The sequence below is a fragment of the Eleutherodactylus coqui genome, chromosome 2 (genome assembly GCF_035609145.1).
Source record: "Eleutherodactylus coqui strain aEleCoq1 chromosome 2, aEleCoq1.hap1, whole genome shotgun sequence".
Classification (NCBI taxonomy): Eukaryota; Metazoa; Chordata; class Amphibia; order Anura; family Eleutherodactylidae; genus Eleutherodactylus; species Eleutherodactylus coqui.
In genome coordinates, this window is record NC_089838.1 from 333,686,545 (window position 1) to 333,702,728 (window position 16,184).

General features: G+C 44.2%; 1 protein-coding gene across 1 annotated transcript; it reads left to right on the forward strand.

Moving 5' to 3' along the window:
- Nucleotides 1-4,842: 4,842 nt before the first annotated feature.
- On the forward strand, nucleotides 4,843-5,820 carry LOC136610367 (olfactory receptor 1500-like). The gene has a single exon (XM_066589599.1). It carries the CDS (start codon nucleotides 4,843-4,845, stop codon nucleotides 5,818-5,820), a length of 978 nt encoding a protein of 325 aa, XP_066445696.1.
- The last annotated feature ends 10,364 nt before the right edge of the window (nucleotides 5,821-16,184 follow it).

Sequence of the window (16,184 nt, forward strand, 5' to 3'; positions counted from 1 at the left end):
AGGTGAAGCTTTAACTTTTTTTCACTTTTTTTTTAACTTTTCCATGATCGCCGTTATCTATTAGATAACGGCAATCACGGGACCGGGGACCGCTCACTGTCTCCTAGCTACTTTCAGGTGCCGGGAGCCAGAAGATTTTGAAATTGCCATGGCTTCGGGCCTTCTGCGCATGCGCGTGACGCAAAGCCGCCTGGCACGCATGCGCAGAAGGCCGGCGTCAGGTCCCGGAGGACCAAATCAGCGGGGGACAGAGCGGAGGACTGGGGTGAGTATTCACAGCTGCCCCTATGGATCCGATCGATGAGGGCAGCTGAATCTCTAAATTTTTTTAAACGTTTTTCACTTTAATGTGATCGACACTACCGATTGGATAGCACTGATCACATTACCAGAGGGGACTCCCCGCAGCCCGGGATGACAGTTCCATGTTGTCGGCTACCTGCCGGCACCGACAGCCTGGAGCTGTCACGTCCATAACCCACGTGGCTTTAATTCCTGCAGGAAGCATGTTTCTACGTCCTCAGGGATTAAAGCCCACTTGGGCAGGACGTAAAAAGACTATGGGCTGGTCACTAAGGGGTTAAGAAGGGTCAGTGGGTCTTGGGTCAACAAGAGGGCAAATGTATTTGCATTGTTGCTTCAGTTGGGGGTTATCCTCTGAGAGGTGTACTTGGATAGTTTAAAAGCAGTGTCTTTTCGCTTTCTAGTCTGGGCTAGACTTTTCTCTTCTTTCCTGCTATAGATTAACTTGCTTTGAGCATTCTAGGCTTGATATATCTAACAAATATATTCTATACATTGCCAGCAACACATTGTGAAATATGTTTTAACTTCATAACTACAGCCATCTTCAAGCCCTTTATCTTCCATTTTTCCTTTTGCTCTCTAGTTATGCCTGTTGTACTGATTCGAGTTCAATGCAATTATATTTCTTGTTTTCTTGAAGAAAATAATCTGAGTGACCTTGGGGACAATAAATTAATTACTACTATATTTTATTTTCTCAGTGGAGTAAGACACAGGAGACATGGGAAGCAAAAATATCCACAAGTCACCTTCATTTAATGGTGTATATATAGAGGTTCTCATGCTATATTACATGTCTGATAACCACATGTTCATTAATAAGTCATCTCACATGTTCAATCATTTGGGAAAAGTTTGTTTAACTCTGTCAGTATGTTCTAAATGGATTAAGGAAAACCCAATAACAACATGCATTCATTTTAATCAGTAGAATTATATGGTTGTACCTGATGTAACTACATTGTTGACAAATGTATGTGGACACAAAAAGAAGTTGTTGAAATTCTATTTTAATCACATTTTTAACACAGTGTTGGGTCATCTTTGGCCTCATTGACTGCAGTAACCCTCCTTGGCATGCTTTCCAGCAAATTCTTATAGAAGTGTAGAGGTATTTGCTCCATTACTGGAGGAGAGCTTCCGATAGTGATGAGAATGTACAAATACAGGGTTCTAGTTTGTCCTGAAAACGCTCAGTGGAATTCAGATCTGGACTTTGGGCTTGCCAATGAAGTTTTAGGATGCTCTGCTTTTCAAACCAAGCCTCGACACTGCATGCTGTTTGACATGGTGCTCAGTTATATTGGTAGAGACACTGAGCTGTATCATAGTACTGCTACACGGTAGGTAACGCTACATTGTCCAGAATGTCTCTGTACCCATTGACAGTGAGGGTGGACTTCACTATAACTAATGGCTCTAGTCCTTCCCAGCAGAAACACCCCCACACCATAACACAACCTCTTTCCATGGAAAGAAGGCAACTACCATTACCAAGTGTGGCCATCCAATCGGAAAATGGAGTAGTGTGATTCAGCTATCCATAACACTTGCTTTCATTCCTTTACAGTCCAGGAATGATGCTTTGAGTACCACCACAGCTGCTTCTAAGCATTCACTGAGGTTGTGCTTGTGTGAAGCTGCTCATCTTTGCTAACCGTTTGCATACAGTTCTCTACAGATGGTTGTGGTGCTAATGGATGTTGCAATGGTCAGTGAAACCTCCTCAACCAATGTTTTAGCAAACAATGTGTGTGTTAGCTTTTCAGCTCACATAAGGCTTTGCTGTCCATGTTCTGTCAGTTTACGAGGTTTCCCTGACAATGGCTGTGCTGCATACACATGCAATGTTTTGCATTTCTGAATAACTTTGCCAACAGTGTACTTTGGATAGTCCAAAAGCGATTCAATGTTTCATACTGGTTGGATGCTCAGCTGACATACCACCACCAGACCCCATTGTCAACTCTACACCGGGTAACATTCTGATGGCTTCTGTACTGGGATAATCCTGTGTGATCCTTCCTTTATACCTAATGCTCACATATGTGATTTGCATATCCCCTTCTTTTGAAAGCACAGAATTGGTGGGTGTCCAATACTTTTGCCAACATAGTGTATTTATGTTAGACACAATGCTTTGCCTTTATGTTAAGAAGATATAGGGGTTAGCTCTTTATGTTTTTTTTTGCATGAAGTTCATGTCTGGTTACCATCCCATAACTCCCAGAAACTGTTATTCATTTTGCTAGCAAACCTTTACAGAAGAATATGGACATATTTGGACACCTGAATGCTGTCTTGTCACATCCATAACTGGCTGATCATCAATAATCAACTTGACTTTGAGAATTTCATGGTACATTCAGTATTGGAGGGGCATGTTCTGGTAATGATTGACAGCAGCACATGGTGAGCCTGTTATCTCATGTAACATTGATTAGAGATGAGCTATTACTGACTTTATTGATTCAATATTTTAAACTTTTCAATACAAAAAATTATAATTTCATGATTTTTTAACACCAGACCACTAAGACAGAATCTTTGCATCTTCAAGTTGGGGGTGTGTAGTTAGATTTATTTCATCTAGAGAATACAACCACTCAATCCCAATGATCATATATTTGATAAAACATGGCACAGCTTTTTTTCTTGAATTTGTACGGTAGTAATCTGTAAAAAAAATCAAATTAGAGACATTCAAGGGTACAAGATGGACCTATGAATTTATTATTTATTAAGACACAGTATTATGGCTCAGTAAACGCTTAACCTCTACTGGGCTACAACAAAGTCATCTGAATGAGGCTTTTGAAGCAGCTCAGATTGTATTCACTTGTGAGCACTATACAGTAGATACTAAAAATTATTTGTCGTTATCCCCTTAACACTACAGGGCATACAGTTACATCCTGTAAGTCCGGGATATGTATGGAGGGGGATCACAGTCAATTCCGCTCCATACAATGTGGGTGCCAGACGTTTCTTACCGCCGACACCCTGCCACAATAACTCCAATAAGCCGGGTGTCGGCGATTAGTTCTTTTTCCATTTCATGCCACTTGGATTTTTTTTTATGTTTTTCAATACATTGTATGGTACATTAAATAGTACTATTGAAAAATACAACTCATCCCGTAAAAAAACAGCAAGCCCTCAGACATCTACGTCAATGGGTAAATAAAAGAGGTAAGAGAGGAGGAAAAACTGAAAATGATAAAAAAATGCTTTACTGCTGGGATCCCATTGATTTTGAGAAAGATGGTCTTGTGTGTCTCTCTCTCCTCACCACAATGAGGAGAAGCTTTAATAAGGCGATGGCTAGGCATGTACAATACTGCTTCCGTCATTCTCAGAGGGACTGCTGAAGATAACTGGGTACAAGTGCTCAGTTATTTCCGGAAGTCCTATTGAAATATAAAGACTGGTACTGTGCATACTTGGCTCCTCTTCTCTGTGTAAGTGAGGATGAGAGGGACACAAAACTCCTTTTCTCAGTATCAGTAAAGAGATCAGACTTTTATCACCTATTCTGTGCGTAAGTGATTGTGGCTGCCCGAGCGGGAGGCCCACCATTGCTGGGGAGACTATGGGGAAACTACGATGGCGGTAATGGGTAGCTCTATGATCTCTCCTCACAGCGGCGTCAGCATGGCCTAGCTCAGTCAGGCGCACAGTGAACATGAATGAAACATCAAGGCTTTTGATGTTCCTGATTTTTAACAGAAATGTCATGTGACTCCAACACATTCTAGACCGCTATTCACACAACGCTAAATAAAGAGTTCACAGTCCAATAGCGAGTTTCAAGAAAACAACCAGAGGTGCATGACTGTACTTTCCTCACAGATTTTTCAGGTATAACATTTTCTTTGCAAGGTTTCATTCCTTTTTCACATTTTCGGTTTTTACATGCTTACTAGGAGACACTCTTCCCTCTGAACTCCAGACGTCCTTAGTCCCAGTTATCTGATAGATTGTCCATGCAGTTTGCACTCCTGACACAGTAAAAGCATTGACTCAAGCTTTTCTTCTTTCAGTGTCCTGAAATTACTTTTCTTCTTTTTGCAGTAGCAGGGGAACCGTTACTCTACCCCTCAGCCTCACACTGGGATGTCCACCTCCTCTGACTACATTATCTCCACTCTTCTATTCCTCTCTCACCTAGGCTCCGCCCCATAACTACCCAAGACTGCCAACCACATCAATCACGCAGTTAAAAGAGGCACACATACGCAGGATCCAATCACAACAGTTATTCACATACATCAACACTACGACTTTGGGCCTCTACATGATAAAAATCAATAAAGAGAATACCCTTTTAAACTTAAAGAAGTAATAAAGTAGATTAGTAAAGGGTAATAGCCTAAACAATGCATTTGTTGTACTAAATAATAATAAAAAAAAGCCAATGATTTCTTCTTAAAATGTGACTATTGCCCTTATGTATGGCAATTTGGTAATATTTGGTCATCATGAATTTGAGTTACATGAAATTATAAGCTGTACTCTTTAATATATATAGATGTAATGCACAGTAAATTAGACATCATCTCTTCTACTGTCTTCACACAGGAGAACAACCTGACAGTGGTCGATGAGTTTTTCCTCTTAGGATTTCAAATTAACAAATCTTTAAGGTATTTCCTGTTCTGTCTGTTCCTGGTGGTTTACTGTGGGACCATATGTGGGAACCTCCTGATCATCACCCTGGTGTCCACCAGCAAGGACCTCCACACTCCAATGTACTTCTTCATCTCACAACTGTCCATCAGCGACATCTTGTTGACCACAGATATTGTCCCCAACTTGCTCCACATCCTACGGAATAATGGGAGGATCATTACCTTTATTGGTTGTATGACTCAGTTTTATTTTTTCAGCACTTCAGTAGCATCAGAATGTTTTCTCCTCACTGTGATGTCTTATGACAGATATGTGGCCATCTGCAATCCCCTCCGTTATACTTCTGTAATGACAAGTAGACATTGTGTGATATTGGTCATCATCTGCTGGTTTGTCAGTTTTTCCATAATACTGATTAATGTTTTAACAATATCGAGAGTAAAATTTTGTGGACCACATATCATTGACCATTTGTTCTGTGATCTTCTTCCCTTGCTGGAAATTTCCTGTTCTAACACTTTTATTGTTGAGTTAGAAGTCTGGCTGCTTAGTATTCCATCAGTAATTATACCAGTGATGATAATAATTCAATCTTATGTTAAAATTATATTCACTATATTAAGGTTTCCATCTAATATCAGTAGACATAAAGCCTTCTCCACCTGTAGCTCCCACCTCATTGTGGTCTCCATATTCTACTGGACTCTTTTCAGCGTTTATGTTTTCCCAACAAAAGGACAAACTTTGACCATGAGTAAGATCCTATCATTGCTATATACTGTATTTACTCCTCTGGCCAACCCTGTTATATACAGTCTGAAAAATAAAGATATTAGGAAAGCAGTACAAAAAACATTGCTTATGCATAGATTTCACAATTAGAGATGAGTGAGCACGCTAGTTTAAGGCAGATGCTTGAGCGAGCATCTGTCTTCTCGAGTAGCTGATTACTTGTCCGAGCAAATACGTGGGGAGGCGGCGGGGGGCGGGGGAGTGAGAGAGATCTCCCTCTGTCTCTCTCTCTCTCTCCAACCCCCCCTCCACCACACACATTTGCTCGGACGAGTAATCGGTTACTCAAGAAGACAGATGCTTGCTCGAGCTCACTCATCTCTATTCACAATCTATAAACTGATATTTTGAAAATAAACAACTAAGAAATTAATACTAGATGTTTTTTTCAGTATGTCTTGATAGATTAAACCTGCATCTTTAGGCCAGTTTTGGCCTTCTTGATATAGATTCATTTTTTAAATCTGACATCTGTCACTTTAAGTTACAATAACTTTGGAATGCTTTTAATTATTCAAGTGATTCTGAGACTTTGTGACATATTGTACTTTGTTAGTGTTAAATTTTGATGGTTATGTTTTGATTATTTATTTAAGCCCTTTATAATGTGGCCATATTTTTTCATTTCTGATTTATAATAATTAACCCCTTAATGATCGCCCATACGTCTTTTGATGGCAGCCATTAAGGTGCTTTATTCTACGCCGCCGTTTTTTTCACAGTTTCTGCATGAAAAGTGTGGATTGGGTCTCCCGTGCAGGGATAGTGGGTTCTCAGCTGTCTATCCCTGGTGTTTAACCCTTTACACGCCACAGTCTGTGCCACTATGTCATGTAAAAGGCTGACAGAAGGAAGGGGCTCCTTTGTCACTCATTGGACCCCTACAATGTGATCATGGGGTCCCGCTGGGTTGTTATGACATCCAGATTTTTGAATGTATTCTATGGGTCTGCCAGCTTCATAGGCTTCCCAAAGCACTAATAAAGTGATAAATAGTAGTGTACTAGAAGAATTATAAAAGATGTTGTTATTCAAGTCCCCTAGTGAGAAAAATAAAAGGGTAAAAATAAACAAAATTGTAAAAAAATAATAAAAGAAAGAGTCAAAACCACACCTTTCCCCCTTTACTATATTAAAAAAAAAAAAAAAAATCACATGTGGTATCAGTGCATTCGTAATGACCCAGAGAAAAAACATAGTTAATTGTTTAATCCGCACAGTGCACGTCATGAAAAAAAAATAGCAGAAATGGCTAGTATTGCAGATCTTGTCCTACAAAAAAATGGAATAGAAAGAAAATGGTTAAAATGTTGCATGGATCAACAAATAGTAGTATTAAAAATTACAACTCATCCCGCAAAAAAAGGAAAAAATGTTATTAGGGGTCTGCAGAGATCTATAGAATTATTTTAACATAGCATTTATATTGCATGGCGAACACCATTAAAAATAAAAAAGAACCAGAATGGCAGATTTTGTTAATCTTGCCTCTAGAAAAATAAAAAATTATTAAAGAGCAATCAAAATGTTATATTTTCCAAAAAAAGTGGATAAATGACAACTGAAGTTCATCCCATAAAAAAAAAACAAATTCTTGGAATGTGGCAAAACAAAAGTAAATATAAAAAAATATGCGTACAAAAATAGCAAAACATAAAAAAAACTGTAGAAACTTATATTGCCAGAGTTGTATTGACCAGGGAATAATGTTATCACATTATTTGTTTGCACACAAAATGCTTGAAACATGGGTGGCGAATAATAGAATGGTATTTAACAAGAATAAATGCAAATACTTGGGTATACTAATAGATCATAGACTGAACATGAGTCAACAATGTCATGCAGCAGCCAAAAAGGCAAACACAATTCTAGGATGTATGAAGAGAAGCATAGAGTCTAGATCACGTCAGGTAATTACCCCCCCCTCAACTCTTCCTTAGTCAGACCTCATCTGGAATACTGAGTCCAGTTCTGGGCACCCCACTTTAAAAAAACATAGACAAACTGGAGCAAGTTTAGAGAAGAGTTACCAAGATGGTGAGCGGTCTGCAAATCATGTCCTATGAGGAACGGTTAAAGGATCTGGGAATGTTTAGCTTGCAAAAAAAGAAGGCTGAGAGGAGACTTAATAGTGGTCTTCAAATATCTGAAGAGTTGGCACACTGCAGAGGGATCAGCCCTATTCTCATCTGCACAAGGAAAGACCAAAAGCAATGGGATGAAACTGAAAGGAAGGAGACACAAATTAGATATTAGAAAAAAACTTTCTGACAGTGAGGGTGATCAATGAGTGGAACAGGTTACCATGGGAGGTGGTGAGTTCTCCTTCAATGGAAGTGTTCAAACAAAGGCTAAACAAATATCTGTCTGAGATGATTTAGTAAATCCTGCACTGAGCAGGGGGTTGGACACGATGACCCTTGAGGTCCCTTCCAACTCTACCATTCTATGATTCTAACAATGGGTTTAACTTATGATTAACCCGCCCCACAGCGCACCCGAGTACTTTTCACCCGAGCAGTGAAGTACTCGAAAATCGCCCTTACCGAGTACGTTCGCTCATCTCTATTTACCAGGCATAAAGCCTGTTTGTTTGGTCCGGTGGATAAGTGTTAGGATGATCTGATTTAATCTAGTAGCTAGAATTTGGTTAGTATTTTGTAATCCACATTTACTAAAGATATCGGGTGGTATGAGCCGCGATCTAAGGGGTCTTTATCATGCTTCAATAGTACTATAATAGTGGCATCATAAAATGAGGTGGTTAGAGAATCCTTTTTCAGAGCTTGTCTTAGGGTATCAAATAACAGGGGGGTGAGATGTTCTATGTATTTTTGATAAATGTCTACTGGGAGACCATCTGGTTCGGGGGATTTTTATTTATGGGGAGGTAGTGAATTGTCTGACGCACTTCTTCTAGCCTTAAAGGGGTGTCTAGGAAATCTATTTGGTCTGTCGTAAGCATTAGAAATGTAAGGTCTGCTAGGTATTTAGGTATTTCAGGTACTGCCTTGTTGTGAATCAATCTATATAGGTAAGAATAATGCTCTGTAAATCTGGCAGTGATGCCTCTGAAATTTCTGCTCTTTCCGTATTTTGGATTTTGGGGGCTGCATTAGTCTGGTTTTCCTACTAAATTATGTTGGCCAGAAGATGACTCGATTGATTTCCTATTGCGAAGTACCGCCGCTTAGTGAAAAAGAGCTTCCTTTTGGTTTTAGTGTATATTTGGTGTTTATATAATCTCATTAGACCTAGCCAATGTATTTAATTAATTTCAGTTGGATGGGATATGTACTCATTTTCAGTTTCCGCCACCTATGATTCTAGAAAAGAGTTTGTCTGGGAAATACTTTTTTGATGAATGATATGGTAGATTCCAGGCACTCCTGAAAATATGGTTTGAGTAAATCCCATTTAAGTGTATGCGGTAAACAATAGGTAGCGCTCTAAACAGTGGATATATTATTAGTAGAAAAAGAAATAACTCACCCGACGTAACCGGATATCCCTTAAAGGAGATGTCTCGAGGAAGCAGTGAATTTTTTTTTTTGCCCAGTCCCCCTAATTAAACATACATTACTAATTACCCCTGTAAATGACTTTCCTAGCTGGTTTCTACTTACCGTTCTAGCGTTTCAGCAACTTATAAAACTTTTTCCCAAGATGGCCGCCAGCTCTTTTCGCATCGCTTGCTGTAGCCCGACGTGCGCACTCCCGAGACGCTACCAGCTGTGTCTCCATGGCAACCAGACGCCCCGCAGCCGCCGACCGGACCCCTGGAGTGAACACGGCCGACCAGTCACCCACCGCCAGGCAGAAGGTAACCGGCGCAGCCCCCCCCCCATCACAGCGGCAGCCCCCCCGGCCCAGCGACAGCCCCCCGCGGCCCAGCGACAGCCCCCCCGGCCCAGCGCTAGTTCCCCCGGCGCAGCGACAGCCCCCCCCCCCGACCCAGCGCTAGTTCCCCCGGCCTAGCGACAGCCCCCCCCGGCCCAGCGACAGCCCCCCCCGGCCCAGCGCTAGTTCCCCCGGCCTAGCGACAGCTCCCCCCGGCCCAGCGACAGCCCCCCCGGCCCAGCGCTAGTTCCCCCGGCGCAGCGACAGCCCCCCCCATCGCAGCGACAGCCCCCCCATCGCAGCGGCAGCCCCCCATCGCAGCGACAGCCCCCCCATCGCAGCGGCAGCCCCCCATCGCAGCGACAGCCCCCCCATCGCAGCGGCAGCCCCCCCCCCCGGCGCAGCCCGCCCCCGCGGCGCAGCGGCAGCCCCCCCGGCCCATCACTTACCAGGACGGCGGGATAGCTGGACGGCGGGACAGCTGGGCGGCTTCTCCGGACAGCTCGGCAGCTCTGCACCTTCCTCTAACAGAGGAAGGTACAGAATGGCCGCTCCAGCGCGCTCCCGAGCAGTGACAGCTCGTCTGCGCATGCGCAGAAGAGCTGTAGCGGGGAGCACACTGAAGCGGCTCGTGCTGAAAGGAGAAGACCGGACTGCGCAAGCGCGTCTAAAAAAGCAAGCTGCCAGCGAATTTAGACGGAACCATGGAGACGAGGACGCTAGCAACGGAGCAGGTAAGTGGAATAACTTCTGTATGGCTCATATTTAATGCACGATGTATATTACAAAGTGCATTAATATGGCCATACAGAAGTGTATAACCCCACTTGGTTTCGCGAGACCACCCCTTTAAGCGGTACTGGTAATTCCCAAATCCAGAATGGTGTATAGCCCTAATGGGTCCCCGAATCGCTCTAGGCAATCAGATTCCAATACACCGGTCATTTATGGCATCCCATCAGGAGAGTGTCATGGTGTGATTCCAGGTGTAAACAATTAACAAGGAATGTGAATAAATTGTGGTTATAGGCAGTACTGCTTGGGTTTGTTTCTATATATTTTCTTTTGTGACAAATATTGTCTTCCTTCGATTTCATGGTCGTCGTTCTTTCACATGTTAGTATGGGCCTCTCTTCCTGTAACGCTCTCAAAAGGAAATGAAATCGAAGGAAGACATGAACAAATTCGATCCGTGCTTTACCACATGATACAACTCAAAACAGAACGAATTGAAAGATATCATATGAAGTCGATGGGAAATCTTAAAAGGGGATCCATTCCTAGCAGAGGCTGCATCATTATGTTCAAATATTATATTTAGGAGAAGTAAAACTTTGGGCAACCTTTTAGCTCCTTCACGTCCACATAAAAACAAAAATATCACGAAATTGAATTCTAAACAGTCAGTTCTTTCTTTCACGGATGCTTATTAGAGATGAGCGAGCACCAAAATGCTTGGGTGCTCGTTGCTCGAGTCGAGCTTTCCGCGATGCTCCAGAGTTCGTTTCAAGTAACGAACCCCATTGAAGTCAATGGGCGACTCGAGCATTTTTTTATATGACCCATGCTCGCTAAGGTTTTCATTTGTGAAAAATTGGAAAACCAACGAAAGTGATGGAAACGACACAGAAATGGATAGGGCAGGCGAGGGGCAACATGCAGGACTGAATCTCAGGTTCCCAGGTCTCATTATTAAGCCACAATAGCGGCAAGAGTGCCCCCCCCCCTAACAATTTTTACTTCGGACAAACCCTCATTAGCAAGGCACACCTTAGCTAAGCACCACACTAACTGCAACCAAGCACAATCACTACCTGCGGGTCATACCGCTGCCTCTTCTCCTGGGTTACATGCTGCCCAAACCCCCGCACAACCCTGCGTCCACAGCGCACACAATAGTTTCCCTGTGCAGCCTTCAGCTGCCCTCATGCCACACGCTGGCTGCATAGCCACACCACCCTCATGTCTATTTCCTCGTGCGTCTGTGATGAGGAGGAACAGGAGGCACACATTGCAGAGGGTTGGCAGGGCCAGGCAGCGACCCTCTTTGAAAGAGGGGTGGGGGAGGAAGAGCCCACAATGCTATTGAGAATTGATAATAGATTGACGTTCGATCTTCATTCCAATCCTCTGCGACCTCCGTCAGGAGCTGCAAACGTGGGCATAAAGGGGAGTCCGCTGCCAGCCCAGCACTTCTACACATCTTCACAATGCAGCAATACTCGGTGTGGGAAGTATGTGAGCGGGCCCTGGGTCAGCCTCTGTCCCAGCAAACACCTTGTGTGGCCCAAGGTGCTGTGATTGACATAGCAATGGGGACTCCATGTGTCCACACACTACTCATTCTTTTTTGGTGTCGGATACCTCATCGACAACGCAAGGGGTAAACCATCTGCGCTCTGCACCCTACCCAAGTCTGTCAGTGTTTTGGGGACAGACAGATAAAACAACTCAATGGGAAGTCTGTGTGCACCCACAGCATGGGTGGCTAGCAGGAACCCACAGACGGTACATAAAGAAATCCCATTGCAGTGCCCCGGATAGCTGAGGTTACGTGCGAGAAAATACATGTTGGCAGCGGCCCAAACTCCATGCCCTAGACATTCTGTTTTTTTTTTTTAAGTGCCAGGCAGGTACAACTCCGCTATGGCAAGTCTGTGTGCACCCACAGCATGGGTGGCTAGCAGGAACACACAGACGGTACATAAAGAAATCCCATTGCAGTGCCCTGGATAGCTGAGGTTATGTGAGAGGAAATACATGTTGGCTGCGGCCCAAACTCCATGCCCTAGACATTCTGGGCTTTTTTCTAAAGTGCCAGGCAGGTGCAAAACCGCTATGGCAAGTCTGTGTGCACCCACAGCATGGGTGGCTAGCAGGAACCCACAGATGGTACATAAAGTAATCCCATTGCAGTGCCCCGGATAGCTGAGGTTACATGAGAGAAAATACATGTTGGCTGCGGCCCACAATCCATGCCATAGTCAGTCGGGGTTTTTTGGGGGGCCAGATAGGTAGAACACCGTGATGGAAAGACTGTGTGCACCCATAGTATACACAGACCCCTGTAATATTCTTGTAGCAAAGGTATAAGCTGACCCCAGTAACAGTTAGGTTGCAGAAGTCTAGGGAGACCCCAGTAACATTTCTGTAGTAACAGTATAAACAGACCCCAGTAACATTTCATTAGCAGAAATATAGGCAGACCCCTGTAACATTCTTGTAGCAGAAGTATAGGCAGAACCCCAGTAACATTTTAGTAGCAGAAGTATATGCAGACCCCCTAGTAACATTTATGTAGCAGCAGTATTGGCAGACCCCTGTAACATTTCAGTAGCAGCAGTATATGCAGACCCCTGTAACATTTTAGTAGCAGCAGTACAGGCACAGCCCAGTATTTTTTAACATTTCAGTAGTAACAGTATAGACAGACCCCAGTAACATTTCTGTTGTAACAGTATAGACAGAGCTGAGTAACATTTCTGTAGTAAAAGTATGGGCAGACCCCAGTAACATTTCTGTAGCAGCAGTATAGGCAGACTCCTGTAACATTTAAGTGGCAGCAGTATTGGCAGACCCCTGTAACATTTATGTAGCAGCAGTATAGGCAGACCCCAGTATCATTTCTGTAGCAGCAGTATAGGCAGACCCCACCACCATTTCTGTTGTAGAAGTATAGGCAGACCCCAGTAACATTTATGTAGCAGCAGTATAGGCAGACCCCAGTAACATGTATGTGGCAGAAGTATAGGCAGACCCCAGTAACATTTATGTAGCAGCAGTATAGGCAGACCCCAGTATCAGTTCTGTAGCAGCAGTATAGGCAGACCCCATCACCATTTCTGCAGTAGAAGTATAGGCAGACCCCTGTAAAATTTACGTGGCAGCAGTATAGGCAGACACCAATAACATTTTTGTAGTAGAAGTATATGCAGACCCCTGTAACATTTCTGTAGTAACACTACAGACAGATCCTAGTAACATTTCTGTAGCAGAAGTATACGCAGACCCCTGAAAACATTTACGTGGCAGCAGTATAGGCAGACCCCTGATCACATTTTTGTGGCAGCAGTATAGGCAAACCCCTGTAAAATTAACGGGGCAGCAGTATAGGCAGACCCCAGTAACATCCTTGTGGCAGCAGTATAGGAAGACCCCTGTAAGATTTAAGTGGCAGAAGTATAGGCAGACCCATGTAACATTCAAGTGGCAGCAGTATAGGCAGACCCCTGTAACATTCAAGTGGCAGCAGTATAGGCAGACCCCTGTAACATGTAAGTGGCAGCAGTATAGGCAGACCCCTGTAACTTTCTTGTAGCAGAAGTATAGGCAGGCAGGCAGACCCCAGTAAAATTTCTGCAGTAATAGTATAGGCCAACCTCTGAAACATTGGGGTACCATGAGCGTGGGCGAAGGCCGGAAAAATTAGTTGGATAAGAGTGTAGGCGTGGGCCCCAAAAATTAGTGTACCAAGAGCACAAGTGTACCTCTGAAAAATGTATCAACCGAGAGGGCAGGTGAAACCCATAAACATTTTTTTAAAGGTACAGCTCACTGTTGCTTATTTTGTAACAGAGCCTGGAGGCAGCCCTGTTGAAAAAATTGGTTCATGTTAAATTATCAATACTTTTGAAACTTAGAAAAATTGTAAAAACATTTGTAAATGTAGATGAGCATTTTGGGCCGCAGAAAAATTGGCCGTTCAGCGCGATGACATTTTGTTTCTGGAGGAGGAGGAGCAGGAGGAGGACTAATGTCAGAGACAGATAGACAAAGATAAATGCCCCATTTTCCCGGTAATCACAAGAAGATGTACCAGATAGCGCCTCAAGGTTGTCACTCAGTGGAAACCAACACTATTTTGATCCTCCGATGCAAGGGGGAGAGCTGCAGAAAAAAATTGGGCTCTCTCATAAGAGAGTGGTCCCAAAAGAATAAAATACAAAAGAGCTATCAGCAAACAAAATTTTCTGCGCTCAGTAAATAGTGTGAAACCACAAATTGTAGTCTGTCAAGAATATATAGGAGTTACACTTACTGGGGAGGAGGGGGGTATGATGATCATGAGCCCCCTCCTTGAAGTGATATCTCCTTCAGTCTCCAGATAGATGTTTCCACACGTTTTAGAAATGAAGTAATAACACCTTTAATTCCAAACTTCACTAAGACAACGGGCAACGCGTTTCAGTACACACAGGCACCTTTCTCAAGCCATCCCGGTGATAGAGAAGAGTGCTTTTATCTGCGGTTGCAGCGAAAATAATCTTTAGGTTCCGCTGCTCGCCGCCGGTGGAGAAGAGAAGTCTGGGGGAATCCAGGTTTTGTCATCTTTATGAGTGTAAGCATGTCGGCACTGGCAGTTGACAGGCGGGTACGCTTCTCCGTGATGATTCCCCCAGCTGCACTAAACACCCTCTCTGACAAGACGCTAGCGGCATGGCAAGCCAGCACCTCCAGGGCATAAAGCGCAAGTTCGTGCTACGTGTCCAGCTTTGACACCCAATAGTTGTATGGAGCAGAAGCATCACGGACGGCGGTGGTACGATTGTCTAAGTACTCCCTCACCATCTTTATACAGTGCTCCCTATGTCTCAGCCTTGACTGGGGAGTGGTGACGCAGTCTTGCTGGGGAGCCATAAAGCTGGCAAAGGCCTTGGACAGTGTTCCCCTGCCTGCGCTGAACATGCTGCCTGATCTCCGCGCCTCCCCTGATACTTGGCCCTCGGAACTGCGCCTTCTGCCGCTAGCGCTGTCAGATACTAAGTTTACCATCAGTTTGTCAACCAGGGCCCTGTGGTATTGCATCACTCTCGAACCCCTTTCCTCTTCGCGAATGAGAGTGGAAAGGTTCTCCTTATACCGGGGGTCGAGAAGGGTGAACACCCAGTAATTCGTAGTGGCCAGAATGCGTCTAACGCGAGGGTCATGAGAAAGGCAGCCTAACATGAAGTCAGCCATGTGTGCCAGGGTACCAGTACGCAACACATCGCTGTCCTTACTAGGAAGATCACGTTCCGGATCCTCCTCGTCCACAGGCCATACAGGCTGAACAGATGGGAGGCAAGCAGCATGGGTACCCTCTGCAGTGGCCCCAGCTGTCTCTTCCCCCTCCTCCCCCTCCTCCTCCTTGAAAACGTGCTGAGATATAGACATGAGGGTGCTCTGACTATCAAGCAACATACTCTCTTCCCCCGTTTCCTTTTCCAACTGCAAAGCGTCAGCCTTTATGCTTTGCAGCGAACTTCTCAGCAGGCATAGCAGAGGAATGGTGACGCTAATAATTGCAGCATCGCCGCTCACCATCTGGGTAGACTCCTCAAAGTTTCCGAGGACCTGGCAGATGTCTGCCATCCAGGCCCACTTTTCGGAAAAGAATTGGGGAGGCTGACTACGCCGCCCATGTTGGAGTTGGTATTGCACTATTGCTCTACGCTGCTCATACAGCCTGGCCAACATGTGGAGCGTAGAATTCCACCGTGTGGGCACGTCGCACAGCAGCCGGTGCTCTGGCAGATTAAACTGATGTTGCAGGGTCCTCAGGGGGGCAGCGTCCGTGGTGGACTTGCGGAAATATGCACAGACGCGGCGCACCTTGCCGAGCAGGTCTGACA